The sequence below is a fragment of the Arvicanthis niloticus genome, chromosome 9 (genome assembly GCF_011762505.2).
Source record: "Arvicanthis niloticus isolate mArvNil1 chromosome 9, mArvNil1.pat.X, whole genome shotgun sequence".
Taxonomy (NCBI): domain Eukaryota; kingdom Metazoa; phylum Chordata; class Mammalia; order Rodentia; family Muridae; genus Arvicanthis; species Arvicanthis niloticus.
This window is the reverse complement of record NC_047666.1, coordinates 7,892,909-7,918,254: the sequence shown is the minus strand read 5'-3', so window position 1 is coordinate 7,918,254 and position 25,346 is coordinate 7,892,909. Positions and strand designations below refer to the sequence as shown.

Here is a 25,346-nt window from a genome sequence, read left to right as displayed (position 1 = left end):
TATATATATATATATATATATATATATATATATATATAAATTTTTTACTCTACATCACCACTTCTTCTGATTTGGTTATGTTTTTAACCATAAAAACTCAATTATTAATAAGTCTATTCTCACCCCACTTCTTCTGATGAAGATATTTAGAAAAGTTTAAACTCCAGTGTCATCATAATTATCATTTTCTTGACCTAAAGTTCTATATTGATGGCGCAACACATAAAGCTGAACAGCATTTATCCTTTCTCTAACAAAAGTTCTAATCTGTTTAAAATGCAAGGGCCTATGGTTAAAAGTAAGAATAAAATCATAAGGGGTCCAGCAAGGGAGGATAATAGAGTTGTCAATCAAGGGGACTTATTGAATCAACTCTCAAATCAACCTTGCTATGCCTCTCTATCTTTCTGTCTCTAGTCTAACCTTAACATTTTTTTCTTAGAGCATCACACTTCTTTAAGAAACAACAAGTCTAGTCCTCTTAGCAGCACCTGTCTCTATACCTACAGCCACTCCTAGTCTCAATGTAAGAGCTAGAGTCAAGGAAAATAGGCTCTCTGCAGAAGCGTCTAGGGTGTATCTCAAACTCAGTACAAGAGTACCTGCAGAGTGTTAGCAAACCTGGGGAACTAGCTGGACAAGTACACAATAATCTTTGCTCTCATCAAAGATAGCAGTGGTGACACATGGTGCTAGCCCAAAGCTGCAAGTCTATCATTTATCAATTTTAGGCACTCAGTATCTGTTATCAGGGGTCCTTGGGCTCTATTTTATTAGTTAGAGGTCTCAAAATTTTCTATTTTTTTTCAAACACACTTTCAAAGTTATAACTCTAGATTCACATTTCGATTTCAATCTTGGAATCACTAGCTGTCATTTAACCTTGGGTGTACACACCCTAAGCCCTACCCTCTAAGGCAGCATTACCCCTGTGCCTCTAGGGTAGGATGTCTCAGGAGTCAAGGCCTGCAGTTCTTTAGCCTTGTAGAATAGCAGATGACCTTGAGCAAAACAGCAGGAGGTTGTTCTGGCATCTGGATGTTCTCAGGTTGGCATCAGGCACACGTGTTGGTGGATTTCAAGGAGGTCGGATGGTCACCAGAGCCAGGAACAGTCTCTTAGTAGCCTGAAAAATCATTTCTCATACAAAAGGGACATTCTGGGTGTGGAACAAGGACAAGGGACACTCTAGCCAGCATCAGTTCCTGAGGGTATTTAGTTTTAGGGTTCTATATATTCTCTCTACCTGTCCTGAGATTTGGAGACAGTATAAACAGTGGAGCTTCTAATATCTCTGACAATTCTTGACTTACCTTAAAACTGCTATCTGATCTAATTACCTAGGACACTTGAAACCTTGGGAAGGTCCCTATTCTAGGCTGTTTTCTCCTAGGTATTTCTTATTTACTCTAAGTCTTATTATTTCTCTGGCTCAAAACCTGAGGTCCCTTATACTCTTTAAATCTCTTGGCTGCTTGGTTGCACTCATATCTTAAGAGTCCATCTGTGCATTTAGCTTGGTAAGTCTTTTGCTTTCTTGGGAGTATAGTTCTCCCTTCTTGTGTGCACCATTGTCTCTTTTCCTGTAGATAGTAGCTGGCAGGATGGCTAGCAATCTGAGTTCTTTCTCTTACTCTGCTTTAAGTGAAGCCATCTCTTAGGACCAAAGCCGGGAATGGCTCCTGTATCAAGCCACTTGATCTGTCTGGTTATTGCCTCAGGCCAGAGTCTCCTCCCTTTTGGTGTCCTGGGCAACAAATATTTACAGCTTCTGGTTTCATCAGAGTTTCCTCTCTTGGCATATAGCCCTGCAGGCATGGGCTGTGGCAAAAGCATACCTGCTTGTTGGCCCCAGGTTCCAAGGTATAGAATAAAGAAAAAGCCAATATATATATATATATAATTTTTCACTCTACAGTTGAAGGTCGTGTTTGCAAGAAGTGTGTTTGTCAGGGATAGGGTCTAGGAAATAGGCATTGGCCCGGTGTTGAATTTACCTAGGAGTTGACAATGAATTATGGGTCAGGAGAATTCAAAACGGGCATTTGCTAGAAGCTTACAAGAATTGCTTCAGGCAGGAGGATCAGGGTTTTCAAATAGTATGTTAGAAAATTTTTTGGCAGAAATAAATTCATACTGCCCATGGTTCCCACAGGAAGGAACCTTGAATAAGAAAACCTGGGAAACAGTTGGACAGGTTTTATGAACTATGAAGGCAGATCCTAACACCCTTTGCCTTTGGGAGCTTGTAAAAGATGTTATTGATAATCAAATAGATAAAAAGACCATGGAGGCCTTAGCTACTGCCCAGGCACAGCTTGAGGAATTCCAAGAATGCCTATTACAGAGCCCTTCTACAAGAAGGGGCACTCTCAAATCTAAACCAGAGAAATGTAGACCTCATAAATCTCCTACAGCTCAGATAGAAGAAATTGGAGATTCTGATGATGAATCAGATCTAGAGGAAGAAGCCGATTTAAAGGAAAGGGCTTCCAAATATCACTAGGATTGTCTCTCCCCCCCCCCCACCCCGCACCTTCTGCTCCACCTATGGTCCTTGATGCAGCAGAAGCTGCCCAGATGGACATGAAGGTATATAAATTAGAGATAGAAATTAAGTTACAGAAATTGACTAACGCGCTACAGAAGTTAAAGTATCAGTCAGGTGCGAAAAGGAGCGATGATTCTGAGATATATCAATCACCGTTAGAAAGAGCTGTGAATCAGGCCCATAGGGATGGTCAAGATACATCTGACATGTTAGCATTTCCTGTAGTTGAAGTAGTTGATCAACAGAACCGAAGAACTAGACAATATCAGGCATTGGAGTTTAAAGTGATAAAAGAATTGAAAACCGGTTTCTCAATATGGGCCTATGGCACCCTTTACACAAGCTTTATTGGATACTGTGGTAGAATCAAATTTAACACCCCAAGATTGGAAAACTTTGTGTAAGGCTACTTTGTCAGGAGGAGATTACTTGCTTTGGAGCTCAGAATGGTATGAAACTAGTAAGAAAACTGCCACCATGAATGCTCATCCAATCAGAACCAGTGAGTGTGAGTAGCACTACAGCTAACCAAATGGTGAAAGGCGAGCGTAGGAACATAAACAACAGAAACCAAAGTTACTTGGCATCACCAGAACCCAGTTCCCTCACCATAGCAAGTCATGAACACCACACCACACCAGAAAAACAGGACTCAGAATTAAAATCACTTCTCATGATGATGATGGAGGACTTTTAAAAAAAGACATAAACAACACTCTCAAAGAATTTGAGAAGAACGCAGGTAAACAGGTAGAAGCCCTTAAAGAAATGCAAGAAAACACAACCAAACAGGTGAAGGAGTTACAGAGAACTGTCCAGGATATAAAAATTGAAGTATAAACAAAAAAGAAATCTCAAAGGAAGACTACCCTGGAGATAGAAAACCTAGGAAAAAGATCAGCAGTCATAGACACAAGCATCACCAACAGAATACAAGAGATAGAAGAGAGAATTTCATGCGCAGAAGATACCATAGAAAACAAAGACACAACAGTGAAAGAAAATGTGAAATGTAAAAAGATCCTAACACAAAACATCCAGGAAATCCAAGACACAATGAGAAGACCAAACCTAAGGATAATAGGTGTAGATGAAGGTGAAGACTCCCAACTTAAAGGGCCAGTAAATATCTTCAACAAAATTATAGAGGAAAACTTCCCTAACTTAAAGAAAGAGATGTCCTTAAATATACAGGAAGCCTATAGAACTCCAAATAGACTAGACCAAAAAAGAAATGCCTCCCGTCACATAATAATCAAAACACCAAATATACAGAACAAAGAGAAGATACTAAAAGCAGTAAGGGAAAAAGGCAAAGTAACATATAAAGGCAGACCTATAAGAATTACACCAGATTTCTCACCAGAGACTATAAAAGCCAGAAAATCCTGGACTGATATCATACAGTCTCTAAGAGAACATGAATGCCACCCCAGACTACTATACCCAGCAAAACTCTCAATCAATATTGATGGAGAAACCAAAATATTCCATGACAAATCCAAATTTACACAATATCTTACCAGAAATCCAGCACTTCAAAGGATAAATTGGTGGAAAACTCCAACACAAGGAAGGAAACTACAACCTAGAAAAAGCAAGAAAGTAATCTTCCAACAACCCTAAAAGAAGGTAGCTACACAAACATAACTCCACTGCCAATAACAAAAATAACGGGAAACAACATTCATTTCTCCTTCATATCTCTTAATATCAATGTACTCAATTCTCCAATAAAAAGACATAGACTATCAGATTGGATACATAAACAGGACCCAAAAGTTTGCTGCATACAGGAAACACACCTTTGTGAAAAAGACAGACACTACCTCAGAGTAAAAGGTTGGAAAACAATCTTCCAAGCAAATGGCCCCAAGAAACAAGCTGGAGTAGCGATTCTAATATCAATTAAAATCGTTTTTCAACCAAAAGTAATCAAAAAAGATAAAGAAGGACACTTCATAATCATCAAAGGAAAAATGTACCAAGAGGAACTCTCAATTCTGAACATCTATGCCCCAAATGCAAGGGCACCCACATATCTAAAAGAAACTTTACTAAAGCTTAAAGCATACATTGCACCTCACACAATAATAGTGGGAGATTTCAACACTGGACTCTCAGCTATGGACAGATCATTGAAACAGAAACTAAACCGAGACACAATGAAACTATCAGAAGTTATGAACCAATTGGACTTAAGTGACATTTATAGAATATTCCATCCTAAAACAAAAGAATATACCTTTTTCTCAGCACCTCATGGTACCTTCTCCAAAATAGACCATATAATTCGTCACAAAACAGGCCTCAACAGATACAAAAAGTTTGAAATAATCCCTTGTACCATATCAGACCACCACAGACTAAGACTCGTCTTTGACATAGGCAAAAACAACAGAAAGCCCACATACACGTGGAAACTGAACAATGCTCTACTCAATGATAACTTGGTCAAGGAAGAAATAAAGAACGAAATTAAAGACTTTTTAGACTTAAATGAAAATGAGGACATATCATATCAAAATTTGTGAGACTCCATGAAAGCAGTACTAAGAGGAAAAATCATAGCTCTAAGCGCCAACAAAAAGAAAATGGAAAGAACGTACATTAATAAATTGACAGCACACCTGAAAGCCTTAGAACAAAAAGAAGCTAATATACCCAAGAGGAGTAGACGGCAGGAAATAATCAAACTCAGGGCTGAAATGAACCAAGCTGAAACAAAAAGAACTATACAAAATATCAACAAAACCAGGAGCTGGTTCTTTGAGAAAATCAACAAGATAGACAAACCCTTAGCCAGACTAACCAAAGGGCACAGAGACAGTACTCAAATCAATAAAATCACAACTGAAAAGGGACACATAACAACAGAAACAGAAGAAATTATAAAACATCGTCAGATCCTACTACAAAGGCCTATACTGAACAAAATTGGAAAATCTGGATGAAATGGACAATTTTCTAGATAGATACCAGGTACCAAAGTTAAATGAGGAGAAGATAAACGATCTAAACAGTCGCATAAGCCATAAAGTAATGGAAGCAGTCATTAAAAATCTCCCCACCAAAAAAAGTCCAGGGCCAGATGGTTTTATTGCAGAATTCTATCAGATCTTCCAGGAAGACATAATACCAATTCTCTTCAAAATATTCCACAGAATAGAAACAGAAGAAACATTACCCAATTCATTCTATGAGGCTACAATTACGCTCATACCTAAGCCTCACAAGACCCAACAAAGAAGGAGAACTACAGACCAATCTCTCTTATGAATATTGATGCAAAAATACTCAATAAAATTCTCGCAAACCGAATCCAAGAACACATCAAAACAATCATCCATCATGATCAAGTAGGCTTTATCCCAGGAATGCAGGGATGGTTCAACATTCAGAAATCCATCAATGTAATCCACTACATAAATAAACTCAAAGAAAAAAAAATACATGATCATCTCACTAGATGCTGAGAAAGCATTTGACAAAATTCAACATCCCTTCATGTTAAAAGTCTTGGAAAGATTAGGAATTCAAGGTCCATACCTAAACATAGTAAAAGCAATATACAGCAAGCCAGTAGCCAACATCAAACTAAATGGAGAGAAATTTGAAGCAAACCCACTAAGATCAGGGACTAGACAAGGCTGCCCACTCTCACCCTACCTATTCAATATACTACTGGAAGTTCTAGATAGAGTGATTAGATAACAAAAGGAAGTCAAATGGATACAAATAGGAAAGGAAGAAGTCAAAATTTCAATATTTGCAGATGATATGCTAGTATACTTAAGTGACCCTAAAACTTCCACCAGAGAACTCCTAAACTGGATAAACAACTTCAGTAAAGTGGCTGGATATAAAATCAACTCAAACAAATCAGTAGCCTTCCTATACTCAAAAGATAAACAGGCTGAGAAAGAAATTAGGAAAATGACACCCTTCACAATAGTTACAAACAATATAAAATATCTTGGAGTGAATCTAACCAAGCAAGTGAAAGATCTATATGATAAGAACTTCAAGTCTCTGAAGAAAGAAATTGAAGATCTCAGAAGATTGAAAGATCTCCCATGCTCCTGAATTGGCAGGATTAACTTAGTAAAAATGGCAATCTTGCCAAAAGCAATCTACAGATTCAATGCAATCCCCATCAAAATTCTAAATCAGTTCTTCATAGAGATAGAAAGAGCAATTTGCAGATTTATTTGGAACAACAAAAACCCCAGGATATCAAGAACTATTCTCAACAACAAAATAACTTCTGGGGGAATCACCATCCCTGACCTCAAACTATACTACAGGGCAATAGTAATAAAAACTGCATGGTATTGCTACAGAGACAGGCAGGAAGATCAATGGAATGGAATTGAAGATCCAGAAATGAGCCCACATACCTATGGTCACTTGATCTTTGACAAAGTAGCTAAAATCATCTAGTGGAAAACAGACAGCATTTTCAGCAAATGGTGTTGGCTCAACTGGAGGTCAACATGTAGAAGGATGCAAATCAATCCATTCATATCTCCTTGTACAAAGCTCAAATCCAAGTGGATAAAAGACCTTAACTTAAAAACAAACTATTAGAATAGAAGGTGGGGAAGACCCTTGAATACCTAGGCACAGAGGAAAAGTTCCTGAACAGAACACCAGTGGCTTATGCTCTAAGATCAAGAATTGACAAATGGGACCTCATCATATTGCAAAGCTTCTGAGTGAGTTAACCCAATAACAAAGAACACACATGGCATTTACTCACTGATAAGTGGATATTAGTCCAAAAGCTTGAAGTAGCCAAGATTCAACTCACAGACCACATGAAGCTCATGAAGAAGGAAGATCAAGTGTGGATTCCTCGGTCCTACTTAGAAGGAGTAACAAAAATACTCAAGGGAGCAAATATGGAAAAAAAGTGTGGAACAGAAACTGAAGGAGGAGCCATCTGGAGACCATTCCACCTGGGTATCCATTCCAGGTACAATAGAAGACAATGATGTGGATGCCAGGAAGTGCATGCAGACAAGAGCCTAATATAGCTGCCTCCTTAGAGGTCTGCCAAAGGCTGACATATTCAAAGGCAGATGCTCACAGCTAACCACTGATTTGATCAAAGGTTTCCCAATGGAGAAGCCAGAGAGAAGACTGAAGGAGCATAAAGGGTTTGTGGCCCCATGAGGAGAGCAATAATATTAACTAACCAGAGCTCCCCAAAGTCTAAACCACCAGCCTGGAAACACATAGGGAGAGAACCATGACTCCATCTGTATATGAAGGGGAGGATGGCCTTGTCTGGCATAGGTGAGAGAGGAGATTCTTGGTCCCATGAAAAAAGATCACTGAGTGAGGGGGATTTGAGGGTGGGGAGGTGGGAGTGGGGGAGTAAGTAGGGGCACATTCTCATAGCAGCATGAGGAGGCGGATGGGATAGGAGGTTCTTGGGTGGTCGAGGGAATGGGGATAAGGTGATAAAATCTAAAATGTAAATGTAATAGCCAATAAAAAACAAAAAAACAATCATTTTTCTAGTTTCTTAAGAGCACAAGATAGTAACCACATGATCAACAAACAACACACCAAGTTAAAACTCTTCTGATCAATATAACCTGAATTAAGATGCTCATTTCCTGGTATTAGATAATATCAAAAAGAATAGTAACTAATACTATATGGACCTAAACCAGATTCAGCACAAATTAAATTCTTTGATTTGCTCTCAAATTTGGAAGTGAGTGTGACAATGGAGAGGAACATTGTACCTCTGCAGTGCAACATGATAACTGGCTTTCTGGGAAATTTATATCCAGGCTGTTACTGTCTCTCCTAGGTGAAGGAATTCAGGAAAAAATAGGGGGCTGAGGAGGCTGCAGAAACTTAAAAGGGAATTAAAAAAGCATGTGAATGGAGGGAATAAGCACCAACAATGGCCATGTTCACACACTGAACAGCTTCAGTAGCAGCTGAGGCAATGTCAACAACAGCATCTGCAGGTTTTTGTACAAAGACATAGCACTGTGAGAGGGAGGTCATCACTTTGCTGACAGTAATACACTGCAGCATCTTCTGAGAGGATGTTATTAATTGTAAGAACAAAATCTGTGCCATAGTCACTGCTTGAGAACCGGGAAGGGACTCCAGGACGAAGAGTATTTCCTTTTGAAATAAGGAGCTTAGGAGCTTTCCCTGGCTTCTGCTGGTACCAGTTCATATCATCATCAATATTTGTGCTGATTTTGCAACTGATAGTGACTGTTTCTTTTTCAGCCATGGACAGGAATGCTGGAGACTGTGTCACAGTTATTTCTGCCCTAGAGTCTGTTTAGAAGAAAAGTAACAAAGATAAATCAAATGTGCCATAATTAGATAAAGAAGACTCTCAACTTCTTTGGACACTATAGAATTTTGTGTAGACTGAACACTTAATGAATGTCATGAAAAAGAGAAACTATTTCCCTTACCAGAGATACAGAGCAGAAGAAGGATGAAGAAATGATCTAAGGGTAGCATGGCCATGGCCTTGACTGATAGTAAGCTTTCCATGAAACTTGACAGCATGCATATATGTCATTAGAGAAGCTTAGGATGCAATGGGGGCATGCAAATTACAGTGAATATGATAGTGGGTATGGATGCATGGTTGAGTAGACTGTGTGAAACTTCACATTGATTTTCTCCACAGCTGGGCTGATATTCACATGACTAGATTTCAACTGCTGACCAGGAATATTGTCCCTCTTTTGCCCTAAAACATGCTATAGTTTGTAATAGAAGGTGGTTAGGAGAGTTCCTCATTAACATGACCTCTGAATACATCCTAAATATCCCAATTTTCAGTTCCACTTCCAGGTTGTGTTTCCAAACTTCCATACTCTAATGAAAATTCATCACATTGAAGTAGAACACAACTTTCTAGGAACAGAGACCATTTTTTAACATTTTATATTCTTTGAAAAAAAGTATGTGCATTGTCAGTGGAACTGGTTAGAGTGAACCTTGCATACAGTATTTTCTGTTTACTATACATCTATATTTTTATGAACGACATTCATGATTTGAAAATGAAAATGAGAATTACTACTACATAAGAGGACAAAATATTGGCAAGCATTTAGAAATTTATGGTTATTTCTAAAACAAAATAAAGAAACTACTTTTGAATATATTAGTTTATTTACCAAGTTTTATATGAAGACAAGTTAGCAAGAAATTCGAAAGGAAACACATGCATGTATACATATATTGGCACACACATATATGTATTTCTATACATTAGAATATGTAAAGATAACACTAAAGGACACTTTGGAATTAAAAGTAGTAAAATTCATGTCAAATGAAGATGCCACATAGTAAAAAATAAAACACACTATAGATAAATTAAAGAAAAGTACAATATGAAAATACCCAACTTCCTATGAATTTATATATTAGTAAATATTGTGTAGTAGCAGTATAGGTGAATAAATATTTATGATTCTGAAAACCCAGATTATTTATGTGACTAGTATGTCTAGAGACACTACTGCACATGCACACACAGCATCCATGTAGGCAAGTACAAATGAGTTAAGTAATAATAAGAAATTTCTTTTAATTTCCTTAGTTATCTTATTATTAAATATATCAACCCAAGAGAAGGCTCTGTGCAAGATGCACAGGTCCTGCCTATAAGTTTTTTAAAATTTGTTTTGAGTGTATAACTATTTGAGAATAGAAAATTAAAAAGGCTTGATTATGTGAAGTCCTTAGAGAAACAACATGCTGAGCGATGACTCCCTCTACTGGAAGAATTGCAATCAGAAACTTCTTGCACATTTTGGAGAAATCAGGAATGGAATGATTGTAAAGCAATTTGTGCTTATTAGAAGAGCCACACTGAAAATGTGAATACCTACTACCCAAACCCAAGATATCTGCAGAAATAAAACCAAAACATTATTTAAATGGCATGCAATGATGCTTCTGTAAAACTTTCCAAGTTCCATCTAATGTTATGCTGTGTGTTTCTCTTTCCAATGACAGCTAGGTGGAGCCTCTAAGAGGAAAGTTATGCTAGTTTATTGTCTTCAAGCATAATATAATTTCATAATAGTGTCATGGATTGGTTCTTGTCCATAGAATGCATCTCAATTTGGGGCAGTGTTAACCATGCCTTCCATCTCTACTCTATCTTTTTTCCTGTATTTCTTGTAGGCAGGATCACAGACAATTTTTGACAGACCTTCAAATAGCAATACTCAACTTCATATATATATATATATATATATATATATATATATATATATATATCCTGAACAAAAAAAAATAATTTCTTGAGGAATCACCATTCCTGATCTCAAGCTATATGACAGACCAATGGTAATTAGGCCTGCATGGTGAGGTAGAAACAGACAAGTTAATCAATGGAATCGAATTGGAGACCCTAAAGTAAACCCACACACCTATGAACACTTGATATTTAACAAAGAAACCAAAACCATGTAATGGAAAAAAGAAAGCATTTTCAACAAATGGTGCTGGTCTAACTTCACATAGAAGAATGCGAATAGATACATAGTTATTACCCTGGAAAACCTCAGGCCTCTGCAAAAAGACCTCAATATAAAATCAGATACAGTGAAACTGATAGAAGAGAAAGTGGGAAAGAGCCTTGAAGAAAAAAGTTAAACAAGACAATTTCCTGAACAGAACACCAATAGGTCAGGAACTAAGGTCAACAATTGTAAATGGGATCTCATGAAACCGAAAAGCTTCTGTAAGGCAAAAAACACTGTCAATAGGACAAAATGGGAGCCTACAGATTGAGGAAACATCTTCACCAACTTGACATTCAACAGGTTAGTATCCAAAATATATTAAAAAAAAATCGAAGAAGTTTGACACCAACAAACCAAATAACCCAATTAAAAATAGAGGACAGAACTAAATAGATTTATTCTCAACAGAAGAATATCAAATAGCCAAAAAGTACTTAAAGAAATGTTCAAAGTCTTTAATCATCAAGGAAATGCAAATCAGAAAAACATGAGTGACCACCTATCAGAATGGCTAAGATCAAAACCTCAAGCTACAGTACATGCTGATGAGGAAGTAGAATAAGGGAACACACCTCTATTATGATTGCAAACTTGTATAGACACTCTGGAAATCAATCTGACAATTTCTACTAATCTGGCAATAGTTCTACCTGAAGACCACGATATACTGCTTCTGAGCACATGCCCCAAAAATGTTGCACCATACCACAAGAAAACATGCTCAACTATGTTCATAGAAGCTTTGTGTGTAATAGCCAGAAACTAGAAACAACCCAGATGTCCCTCAACTGAAAGAAATGATATAGAAAATGTGGTTCATTTAAAACAAGAACATAATGAAATTTGTAGATAAATAGACAGAACTAGAAAATATCATCCTGAGTGAGGTAACCTAAACTCAAAATAAATGCATGATATGTTCCCACTTATAAGTGGATTTTTTCCATAAAGGACAGTATAGCCACATTATAGTCTATACACACTAAGAACTATAAAAGGAAGTCAGGCCCAAGTTAGGATGTTTGAATCTCATTTAAAAGTGGGGGGGGGAGATAAAATAGTCATAGAAGGTAGATAGAGGGAGTTAATTGGATGGGAGAGGGTTATAAAGAGAGGAATGAGGAGTTCAGAATCAGGTGTGGGGAGAGACGGGAGAGGTGGCCAGAGGTACAGAAGGATGAATGGAAATCTGCAGCTGTTGGGTATAGTAGTGGGGCATCTCTGAGACATGCCAGAAACCTGTTATGGGGGAGGATCCCAGGAGTCAATAGAGATGACGTTAGCTGAGACTCATAGCAGTGGAGATATGTAACCTCCTTGTTCTGTAGCCAGACATACCTCCAGTGCTTGGTTAAGGACACCAACCCACCCACAAAACTTTACACCCAAAATTTGTCCTGTATATAAGAAATGAAAGGACAAAGATGGAACAGAGACTGAATGTCCAACCAATAACCAGCCAAAGTTGAGTCCCATCCTATTCATCAACAACAGTCCCTAACACTATTAATGATATTCTGTTATACTTGCAATCAAGAATTTAGGTCCTCTGGGAGACTACACCCTAACTGAAACAAATGCAGAAACTCACAGCCTAACATTGGACAGAACCCAGGGTCTCTTATGGAAGAGTTGGGAGAGTAAGTGAGGAACTCAAATTGGATAGAAGCTCCAACAGGAAGACCAAAAGAATCAACAACCTGGACCCTTAGGGGCTCTCAGAGACGTAACCACCATCCAAAAAATATACACGGGCTTGACCAAGGCCCACTACACATATGTAGCAGATGTGCAGCTTGGCCTTTCTGCAGGACCACAACATTGGAGCAGGGGCTGTTCCTAAACCTGTTGCCTGTTTGTGGAATCCATTTCTCTAACTGGGCTGCCTTACCTGGCCTCAGTGCAACAGGGTGTGCCTAGATGTGTAGAGACTTGAGGACTTGAAGACTTGACAATATGACCAGCAGTGGCTCAGAAGTTATGAGTTATTCAATAGTTATTTAATGTTAGGCTTTAGATTTTTCCCATTGGAAGAAACATATGCCTATTACTGAGGTGTAGCCAAGAACCAAGGTTTCAGAGGTCACACAGCCTAGTAGCCAACTTATCATTATTGTGCTAAATAAAATCAGTGCCAAACTACCCTCAAAATTTATTTCTCTATATACATAAAATAATACATCTCTCAGACCTCATTACAAACTTGTAGGTAGTAGATGTGGCTACAACAAGACTCACCAAATGTCAACTGCAGTAAATAAATGTCATTAGTTTGCTCTGCCACAGAAAGGGCATCTATAGTACATCTCAATTCAAAGGCTCAGGGCCCATTACAGAACAGGAGCAGAAAAATTGCAAGAGACAGAGGTTGTTTATTTTTCATTCATGCTACATCTTTTGAAAACTATCTGTTTATTTCATTACCCAATTATGCATTGGACTGTTGGGTTCCTTGTTAATTTGTTTAGTTATACTTTTAGTGCTGTGTATATTTAGGTAATAATACCATGTTGAATGTATAGGTACCATGGGTTATGAGTACTCAGCTACTCATTATTTTGAATCTTTCAACATCTTCATCTTACAAAGTCTCAGAGAGTCTCTCATTGCTATATAACATAGGGGCATATTATACGAAATTTCTGTACTAGCAACCTATTCTCAATAATCCAACTTGAAAGTAAAATCTAGAGAAGAAAATTTTATTCAATGCATCTGTTTGCACCTTGACTAAGCTCTGCCCCACATTTACCTGACAACATCCAGGTAGGCCTGACTCATTATAAAATGGGCTGCTTGCCCCCTTATCTTTCTCTTGCTCTTGTCTTTCTGCTCTGGCTTTCTTCTCATTCCCTTCCCCCCAACTCTCTTTACCTGTACATTGCAATCCTCTCTACTTCTCTTCTTCTCTCTTCTCTTCTCTTCTCTTCTCTTCTCTTCTCTTCTCTTCTCTTCTCTCCTCTTCTCTTCTCTTCTCTTCTTTCTCTCTGTCTCTCTCTCTCTGAGTCTGTCTTTCTGCATTTCTCTGTCTCTACTACCCTCTTAACTCACACATGCTCTAAATAAACTCTCTTGTATACTATACCATTCTATGACTGGTTCCTCAGGGGGAAGGAATTGCCTCAATATAGGTCCACACAGGCAGCCCCTTCTCCTACCTCTGTGCACACATCCACCAAAACAAGATTTCACCAACTCCACATCTGAAGGAGAGACCACATTCAAAATTTATAAAGAAAACAAGAAACTAGATATCAACAAACTAAATAAACCAATTTTAATAATGGGACTAAACAGAACTAAACAGAGAATTTTCAACAGAGGATCCTGTAAAAGTTGAGAAGCATTTTAAAAGTATTCAGCATCCTCATTCATCAGGGAAATGCAGATCAAAATGACTCTGAGATTTCAACTTATCCCTGTCAGAATGGCTAAGTTCAAAAATTAAAGCCACAGCTCATGCTGGTGAGGATATGGAGCAAGGGCAACACTCCTCCATTGTTTGTGAAAGTTTAAAATTGTACAGCCACTCTGGAAATCATTCTGGCAGTTTCTCAGAAAATTGTGAGTAATTCTACCTCAAGACGTAGCAATGTCAACAACAGCATCTGCAGGTTTTTGTACAAAGACATAGAACTGTGAGACGAAGGTTATCACTTTGCTAACAGAAATACTCTGTGGCATCTTCTGAGAGAATGTTATTAATTATAAAAACAAAATCTGTACCAGAACCACTGCTGAAGAACTGGAAAGGGACTCCAAGACAAAGAGTATTATTATTATTATTATTATTATTATTATTATTATTATTATTATTATTATTATTATTGAAATAAGGAGCTTAGGAGCTTACCCTGGCTTCTCCTCATACCAGTTCATATTATCATACATATCTGTGCTGGTTATGCAACTGATAGTGACACTTTCTCCTGCAGTCATGAACAGGGATGGTAGAGACTGGGTCACAGTTGTTTCTACCCTAGAATCTGTTTATGGAAGAAATGTAAAAAAGGCAATGCAAATGTGGGATAATTTCACAAAGTGAAGACTCAACTTCTTAATGATGCCATGAGAAAGAGAAACTGTTTCCCTTACAAGAAATACAGAGGAGAGGATGGCTAAGGCGATGAGCTAGGAACAGCACAGCCATGGCCTTGAGTGATAGCCAGCTTCACATGCACCATGACAGCATCCATTATATATGTCAGGCTGAGGTTTTAATGGGGGCATGCAAATTACACTGAATATGATAGTGGGTAAGGAGGCAGGGTTGAATGGACAGTGTGAAGTTTCACATAGAGTCTATTCACAGCTGAGCTGATACTCACATGACTAGGTTTCTACTGTTGCCCCAGGAACATAGTCTTTTACCTCATAATATCCTATAGTTTGTAACAGAAGATGGTTAAGAGAGTTTCAAATGTCTGCATCCAGAATATCCTGATGACCAGTTTCACTTTCAGCTTGTGTTTCCAAACTTTCATACTCTTGTGAAAATTTGTCATCACCCTGAACTAGAGCACACCTTTCTAGGAATAGAGACCATGTTTTTACATTTTTTGAAGTAAGAAAATGGATTGTCAATGAAACTGGTAAGAGTTGCACCTTGCATAGAGTATTTTCTGTTTACTATACATTTGTATTTGTATATACTACATTCAGGATTTGGAAATGGAAATGAGAATTACTCCTTCATAAGAGGACAAAATATTGGCAAAACTTTACAAAAATATGGTTATTTCTAAAAAAATTAACAAAATATTTTATAATATATCAGTTTACTTACCAAGATTTATATGAAGACAAGTTAGCAAGGAATGCCAAAGAAAACACATGCTTGCATGCATTTATTCACACACACATGTATATGCTTATATATGCTGGAATATGTAAAGAAAACACTTAGGACACTTTGGAATTAAAAGTACTAAAATTCATGTCAAATGAAAATGCCACATAGTAAAAAAAAAAATGACTCTTTATAGATGAATTAAAGAAAAGTACACTAATCCACAACTTTATCAAGATATATATTAATGAATATTTGATAAAAAATAATTATATAATTTAATAAAGTTCCCCAAGAGAATGGATGTTTAAAGACAACGATTTATAATACATATAAGTGCTATTTTAATATAGCAAAAATGACAATACTTAAAATTCAGAAATTAATTCATAACATATACGTGAAAATGTGCTAACAGAGCCAGAAAACAGAGAATGTAAATGATGATGATTTGAGTTTTTGTGGTTTGCTGACCTAAATCCAAATACATAACAGGAAATATTAATTGTTTATATCTCAAATAATTAAGTCTAAAATACAAACAAGCTGAAGACTATAGTGATGCACTACAGCCTGAAATACAGTACACAGAAATTATGGATTCTATTGAGACTACTATTTAGAGTGTTAAAAAAAAATCTATACAATTTAAAATGGAGCCTTTCAGTCTGGGCCTAGGAACTTAGCAGATCCCAGACAGCAGCCCTGTCCCCAAACACACAGAACCCAGAGGAAGTGGGGCTCCAAGGAACTCTAACCCAGGCAGTATCTTAGGTAAGCAGACAGGAACATTCACCCCGAACAGGGAGTAACTGGGACCCACAAGGACCCAGGAAGTTACTCCCAGCCCGGAGCACTGGTTCCTTCCGGTTTGAGCCAGAGCACTGAGCAGATCTTGGGCAGCAGCTCTGCCCCCAATCTCTGAGAACCCAGAGGAAATGGGGCTCCCAGAGCCCTAACCTGGGAAACATCCTGTCTGTTCTTGGGCACTGAGCAGATTTTGGGCCCCAGCACTTACCCTAGTAGTTACACCTACCCCACAAAGTTCTGATACAACCAAGATAATAGGGAAGACAGGCTCTAGTCAGAGACAGGGCAGGCAGTACTAAAGAGATACAGATGGCAAAAGGCAAGCACAAGAACATAAGCATCAGTAACCCAGGGTACTTGGCATCATTAGAACATTGTTCTCCAACACTAGAAAGTCCTGAACTCCCCATATCATCAGGAAAGCAAGACTCAGATTTAAAATCACTTCTAATGATGATGATAGAGGACTTTAAGAAGGACATAAATAATACCCTCAAAGAAATTGAGGAGAACACAGATAAACAGGTGAAAGCACTTAAAGAGGAAACACAAAAATACCAGCTGCTAGGCAAGAATTGCCTCTTTCTATCTACAGATGAATCACTGTCCAGAAAAGGACATACTTGCAGAATAGTTGACTGATTATATCTGCCGAGATAGAGTAATCAGCCCTTAATAATTCTGCATCACTAGGTCTGTCAGATGATCCTGGACCAGAAGGCTGAAGGTCGGATGCTCCAACATTCTGTCCAGGTGTTCAGCAGTCTCTATAAATTGGCTATGTTTTAGAAGCTATGATTTGTGCTTCCCATAATTTCAGTTAACTCAGTCATTCTGAATTTCTGATGGTGTTGAAAACTTATAGTCTCATAGCCAATCCTTGCTATTTATTTTAAAAGAAAAGACTTGAGAGGATGGTTTTCAGCTGACAATCATTCTAAAGCTAAGAAAAAAAAGCCAGGTTAAGAACTAAGTCTTTTATTTAAGAGGGATGACAGAGGTTCTGCTTACTCAACAAAATGATAGACTGGGTATTAGGTCTATCTTGCACTTTATTACATAAATTGGTATAGTTATGCTCTAACTGTATTTTGAGAGAAATTTTTATTTTAACAAGAAGGGTGATATGTAGGAGAAGGTAAGATGTGAGGCGTACAGAGAGGAGGAGTAAGGAGAAAAAGAGAAGAAGAGGAGGAGCTAGGTGATGAGAGAGAAAGTGAGAGGGGGGCCAGACATGGAGGCAGATGTTCACATGTCTCCACCAGTAAAAGATAGTTGATATATCTAGGTTGGGTATTAGTTTACACTTCTGATTGATATTGAGCATTACCAAACTTATAAAGCCTTTGGTTAACATTAAAAAAAAAATTGTATAAAAGCAAAAAGGAGAAGGGGGTATGTGATAGGGATTTTCTAGGGAGGGGAAATGGGGAAAGGAGATGGCATCTGAAATGTAAATAAAATATCCCATAAAAAATAAAATTAAATAAATAAATAAATACCTTTACGTTTATTGTTTTATTGTGCTAAGGAGGATCATTCTAAAGTAACACCCTACTTTCATTAACAACAATGAGTGAATGGAAAATTGTAATATAATTTAATAAAAATATCTCAGAAAAAGAAACGGGATCTAGTAAAAGAAATCTGAAAGGAGAAAAACTGAAATTTTCTTAATTTGATTGCAGAGTCAGTTTCTTAGGAACAGATGTCTCTCCTGAAGGGAAACAATCAAGGTAAAATACAGTTCTTGAAAAGAGTTTCAGAGTAACAGATATTAGGCATAAAGGCTCCAAGAGTCTTCCACAAAGAGAACTCAAATGAAAGCAAGGAAACAACAGAAAACAGTCAAATAGGCAGAAGTCTCAATGAGAAGATGGCAGATTATACACACCAGAATGTATGCCTTTTATCCTGAGATAGAAAAGAACTAAAGGATACACATATATGAGATTCAGACATACCCACGTGCAACATACCAATACTCATAAAATACAAAAAAAAAAGAATCAAGAGAAGAAAAAAGAAAAGGAAGGAAAGAAGGAAAACAAGAAGGAAAGGAAGAAAGGAATGAAGAAGAGAGAAAGGAAGAAAGAAAGAAACTAGAGGTATGTTGCTACATATTTAGATTAGACTATCAGAAGCCAGTGCTGAATAAAACAATGGAAGGTGAGGAGAAGAAAAATATCCACATGTATTTGATAATGAAATAATAGGACAACCTCAAATCAGAATCAGAGTGCTTCATTACTCTGATAAGGAAAAAAAATGTAACTCTAAATATGAAACAGTATCCCAATATTCCACATCACAAATGTAGAGTCATGCAAAAATACACTCTAAGTATTTTAAACTACTGAGCCACCATTCAGGCTCCTGTAAATATCTAGTCTTTTGGAGAATTCATTCTGTGGGCTTTGATGAGTAATTTATCTTTCTGTGGCCATTTGAACTATGTATCTCTCACCTAAGGAGAGGCATGTTTTGTGGGTAATATTGGTTTTTTAAATACTTATTTATATATAAAATAACAATTCATGTATTATTTATTCAAAAATAATATGTGATAACTATGTACTTTATTCACATATTATTTTTCATATTATATTGTAGTGGAATTTCTTCCCACTATATTTATATAAAACTCAGTGATTGGGCTGTATGAGAGGTAGGCAGAATGAGGAGTCAGGAGAAAGAAGGGGAAGAGAATAAGAGGAGAAGGAAGAGGAGCTAGAGAGGAGTAGGAAGAGATGTAGGAACCATGCATGGGGGTCTATGATGGTCTTGGGTAATGATTTATATTTAAGGTTAGATATTGGGAAACACCTGTAATTGTGTGGGCATCTTGTTAATTGAACATTACCAAATATATAAAGTTATTTGATGATCTTTAAGCATTAGAATCTCATTTCTACCAGGTACTCTGTGGGTGGTAAGATGGTCTAGACTCAGCTAAGCATTGTGGAGAGAGTGTGGTAGATTGGCAGGGCCATCTCCCACACTGGCATCTCATGTACGCCAGAGCCAGTGCTTCTGGCCAGACTGAGGTAAGTCACCAGCAAGAACACGCCACTGCTCATGGTCTCAGGCCTTGCCTAGTTGGGAACATGATGGCACCATAAGAACCAACAAGATTGGGTGCCACCAATTTAAATATTAACCTCAACGTTATATGCTATTTCATCTTTTAAATTTACTTTCTCTTCTATGTATTTTTTCACTTTTTGAAACTCAGTTTAATTAAACTATATAGAATGTGTTCTTCAGTGTCTTAATTTTCTCAGTATAGTTGATTTCTAAAGGTTCATTCAGGTGCTGTGAGTAAAGAAATAAAATGTCTTTATTGCTGGATCTTCTCGTCATGATAACATATATTCTACAATACATATATTTTAATTTTTTAGCTTGAGAAATTTACAAGGTACTATCAATATTTTTGTATCAGATTATACATGAACATATATTTCCAATTATAGTAAGCAGATACATAGAGAAATATTTGGGAGCTTTAATGTCAGATATAAAAATGAAAGCTACTATAGTTTATTTTTTATTGGATATTTTATTTATTTACATTTCAGATGTCATACCCTTTCCTCATTTCTCTTCCCTAGAACCCCCTATCCCATCTCCCTCTTCCCTTTTGCTTTTATACCATTTGAATTACATACAAGCATTCAGGTAAGCTCTAGGTTGAGGGACTAGCAACACAATAGATGCAAATAGTCAAGAAACAAGCAAGACAAAAGACACAAATAGTCAAAGAACAAGCAAGGCAATAAATAAAATTTCATGAACACTCCCAAGATCACTGTTTCTAAGGACTTATCAGGATGACCAAAATATCTTATCCAACTTCCCTGTCCTAGCCCAAAGGCATTTTCATGTCTGAAGCCTACTTCTTCGTTCTGGCCTAAGATTTAGAGTCCTGTCTGAAATTACTGCTTTGTTCTAGGCTAATGTCAGATTCCTGCCTGAAGCCTATTTCTTTGTTCTTAGCCAATATCATATTACTGGCAAGCAGCCTATCTTTTTGTTCTTGGCCCATGTCAGTTTCTTTCAAAGCAGCCCCAAAAGCTTTCTACCTCCGAACTTTTTTATTTCATTAACAAGACTGAGCTAATCTTATGTCATTCTGATTAGAAATCCTTCCTTACCCATCAAGAAATATGCATTATAAAAAGCATTGCACTTCTGTCTTAGGTTGGTAAGGCTCTGTACATAATCTTACCCATCCTAGGTTTGACAGCCTGTAAAATTAATAATTCTGTCTGCGGAATCCATTTTCAACTTCAAGCAATCTACTTTGGCTGACAAAAAGTTCATGTTGTTAAAGACAAGTTTTAATACAATGGGCAGAACTAAAATATTCCCAAGATAAAAAGGGATACCTATATATGCCATTCTTGAAGCTTGACCAAAATAGAAATACTGACTTCAGGCCATGAGTAGTTTTATCAGCAGTATCTACCTAATCAAGACTCAGCAGAGCAGCATTCTTGAAATTTATAAACTCACTATGTAAAGTTAGACCATCCAGAGGAGTGCTGGAATTATGCCAAATACACTGCAAGGGTCTTTAAACTTCTTCCTAATTATAGTGACTACCACTGTAAATTTTACAACTAATATTAATCCAATAGTATATGGCATGACACTCAAGATGGCTCCTTATCCTTAAATTCTGAACACCCTTCCAATTATTTGAATAGGATAAAGAGCATCAATCTGTTCTTCCAAATGCCTATCTAAATCCTCTTGCATATTCAATACAATAGTAACATTTTTTACTAAATGATTAACAAAATAGCTGTCTTAACTTCTTGTGTCAAAGCAATTACAGAAGTAGTGGTGCTACCAATTAATGTAATTAAAGCTGTTATACCAGCAATAATCAAGCCCACTACCCTCTTGCTTCTGCTTAAAGTCTGATTAATTTATTCCAGTACTTGCAGGGTATTTTTAGAATACCAAGGTTCTGTGATACTCTGAGCACTAAAATAAAAGCTGGTTGACAGACCTTCATAACTGACATGCTGGATTTCAAAACACAAATAAAATTAAAAGGTGTACAATCAATGCAACTTACATTAACTACTGTAGAACAAAAGTATTTTTAACTGGACAATTAAAAGTGCCTTAACACATGTGCTAACAACTGTTTGAAATGCAAATCCTACCCCAACTTTATCTCTTGCTAACTACATCATAGAGAACTGCAGATAACTTTCATATATGTCTCTGAAATTGTCCAGAACCAGACTTCAAAATGAAGACTGTTATTTCCAATATTGGGTTGATTTCTAGAGCAGTCTGTGATTGACTCTAAATAACTGGTCACATTTAAGAAAATACAAGAGTCATTAAAAGTTCTCTTTTTGAGTCTCTGTTGCAGAAGGTCTAAAAACTTGAGGCAAGGTGGCTTGTCCCATCAGGGGTATAGGTAAGCAATGGTGAGTCAAGAACATATGTCAAATACAGCTTCCAGTCTCAATTTTCAGGGAACTCAGCAAGCTCACAGGTCAGCATCATTCTTTGTCCTGGCATCAGCATGTCTCACCCATTGCTCTGGTGGCCACCAGGCTTCCTCAGCATCCTAAACTCCTGGGCATGTTAGAGCTCCCAGGAGCCCAGCCTCCTCTAGGTTTTGGGCGATGGGTAGAGAGCTGATGCCTTAAGGCTGCTCCAAGCCCAAGCCCAGACATTAAGGCCTACTATAGTTTATTAACAGTAGATGTCTTTGTTTAGCAATGTCAATGATTTGTAATGCACATTCTTCTTTAAGTCTTTGGATTCTTATTTATATTTTGTTTTGATTTCTGGTATGAGGGAGAGGCTATACCTCAAAGTATGTATGTAGAAGCATTGCTTAATTTTTTTTTCTTTTGTTTTTTTTTTTCAATTTTTATTGGTTATTTTATTTATGGAGGCAGTGAATGGGATGTAAATTGAATAAGGAAAACATAATAATAATGAAGAAAGAGAAGAAAAGAGTTTTGGTGTGTGAGAGGAAAGAGGATAATTGGTAGTCATTTTTTTTAAAAAAAAATATTATTTTCTTTATGAAATAAAAATTAAATAAAATGGAAATTAATGAACAATCAAGGCAGTATGTAAGTCAATATTAAATGAAAGAAGAAAAAATGTGAACATACAAGAAACATACTCAATGAAGTACTACTGCATGACTCAGTTCCTGCATTTAGAGAGAATATCAAATAAGTTCTATGCAAAACACCAGTCCAAAAAAATAAATACAAGAAGAAATAAAATTTTATTAAGAAATACAAAACAAAACCACAAGTGAATATTAACAGAAGAAATAAAATATTAAAAACAAGCAGAAGATACTACCATAAATACATTCCTAGCCACCTGTAACTGTGCATGTAATTGAAATTAAACATGGAAGGCAATACAATTAGAATAGCGGCATGAAATACCAAGAACCATTTATGTCAGAAAAGAAACACTTCATCAGTAAAAGCATGTTATAAAAGTTAACAAAGTCACTGGATAAACTTTATATAAAAATCAAATGAAAGTAGGGTATAAAATGGAAGTAGAATACATATTTGATAGAATATATATGGATTCAAGTCAAAAGCATAAAATAAGTTGAATGAAGTAATTACATATTAAAGAAGACAGTTTAACGATGGAATATATCTTACCTTCCCATCTGATTTACTGGGTAACATTAAGTGAAAAAGGACTCAAGGCCTATTGAATCCAAATGGATTTTCACTGGGTTTTTTTTCTCATTCTTTTCTGGCTTCTGGGATGGCAACTGTTTGCTATTCTCTGAGGCAGGTGCAAAATCATTGTTATTGTGGCAATGAAGCCAAAGATGAATGACCAGTGAGCTGTAACCAGGCTGAACTTGCCCTCAGCTAGAACCAATAATCCAGAGTTCCTCAGCACATTTCTCTCACATATAAATAACAGTTGTCAGCTAGGACACCCCAAACATGACTGGTTTTGTTAGGGTCTGTATCACTGTGGGAGGATTATGTGTACCTTGGAAGCAGTAATAAACTCCCAAATCCTCAGGCTCCACTCTGCTGATCTTGAGTGTGAAATCTGTGCCTGATCCACTGCCACTGAACCTATCTGGAACTCCAGAAAATCGTTTGGAAATCTCATAGATGAGGAGTTGTGGAGACTGGCCTGACTTCTGCAGGTACCATACTAAATAGGTTTTTCCATTACTGCTCACAATGCTCTGACTAGACCTGCAAGAGATAGAGGCTTGATCTCCAAGGCTGACAGGCAGGGAGAGTGGAGTTTGTGTCATCACAACATCACCTCTGGAAGCTGAAATAATGAAAGAGAAGTTCAGAGTTATGCACAAACTTCATGAACAACCTTGCAATTTTTGAAATTCCAACTCTGATGTTTATTTTCACATACAATTTTTTATGTCCTAAAATTTCTTTCTTAACAAAAAAGTAAAATGCAAGCCACAAGGTCCTTCTAGGCATAACTTAGAACATCCTATCCACCCATGTTATAATCTTCATTATATAGCATATGTTCTCTTCTAGAACTTCTCTCTAACAAATATACACCCCAGAAGCCCCATGCTGTAGGATAAGACCTATCTTCTCACACATAGTATATGTAATGATCAATGAGATTCAGGGCTCATGCTCCCTCCCCATCCCCCTTTCTCACTTCCCTCTCTTCTCACCAGGAATCCAGAACAGCAGCACCAACAGCTTAACTGGCAACATCATTTTGAGGAGGCAGCCTGAGGAGACTCAGTCACTGCAACATTACAACTAAGCTTTTATCTCAGATTAGGAAGGATGGGCCCTCCCTGGAGAGCAATATGCAAAGGCCCCTGTTAGTGTTGCAGTATAGAAGGAAGAGTTGTACAGGATTTTTATGGTTGTAAAAATGAAAAAACCAACCTCTTCTATGTTGTAGAGGGTATGAGTGCTCACAGATGAGCAGCAGAGAAACCAGGCATGTTACTCACACAGAGCTTTCTCCTCAAGAGAAGAAATGTATATCTGTTTTTAACCCAGAGGCCTGGGAGTGGAAGTTGTTAATAACTGGGTAACCTTTGCTATCAGTAGGTTAAGGGCTCACCCAAATTTCACAGAAGGTTTATCTCAGAGTCTTCCTCTGTATACCTTTATCTGTATTTTCCTTTCTCAGTCAATTGAACCTTAAGGGATATGTCACATGTTCTTTTCAAAAGTGTTAAAACATACACATGCTTTAGTCTTTATTGTGCACATGGAGTTGAGGTAATTATTATCATGTATTTTTACCAAAATTGTACTAAAATAAACTCCTTTAGTCTCAAATGCTACACATTTGACCAGGTGTCAGACTTTACACATTTGAAACCAAACTAGAAAAATTCTACATTCTTTTTTATTGTTATTATTATTAATAAAGGCATTCTGACTGCCCCTCATCTGATACCTCCTCTTCCATCTCCAAGAGGATGCCTCTTTCCATCTACAGACAAATTACTGTCCAGAAAAGGACACACTTGCAGAATAGTCGCCTGATTATATCTGCCTAGACAGAGTAATCAGCCTTTAATAATTCTGCATCACTAGGTCTGTCAAATGATCCTGGGCCAGAAGGCTGAAGACCAGATGCTCCAATGTTCTGTAGTATAGGGACTGTCCAGGTGTTC

The 25,346-nt window shown here is 37.2% G+C and overlaps 1 gene segment (V, D, J or C); it reads right to left on the bottom strand.

Moving 5' to 3' along the window:
- Window positions 1–15,504: 15,504 nt before the first annotated feature.
- LOC117714986 (Ig kappa chain V-II region 26-10-like) lies at window positions 15,505–24,426 on the bottom strand. The segment is given in 3 exon segments: window positions 15,505–15,617; window positions 23,708–24,004; window positions 24,381–24,426. Coding segments are annotated over 3 exon segments (456 nt in total).
- Between the last annotated feature and the right edge of the window lie 920 nt (window positions 24,427–25,346).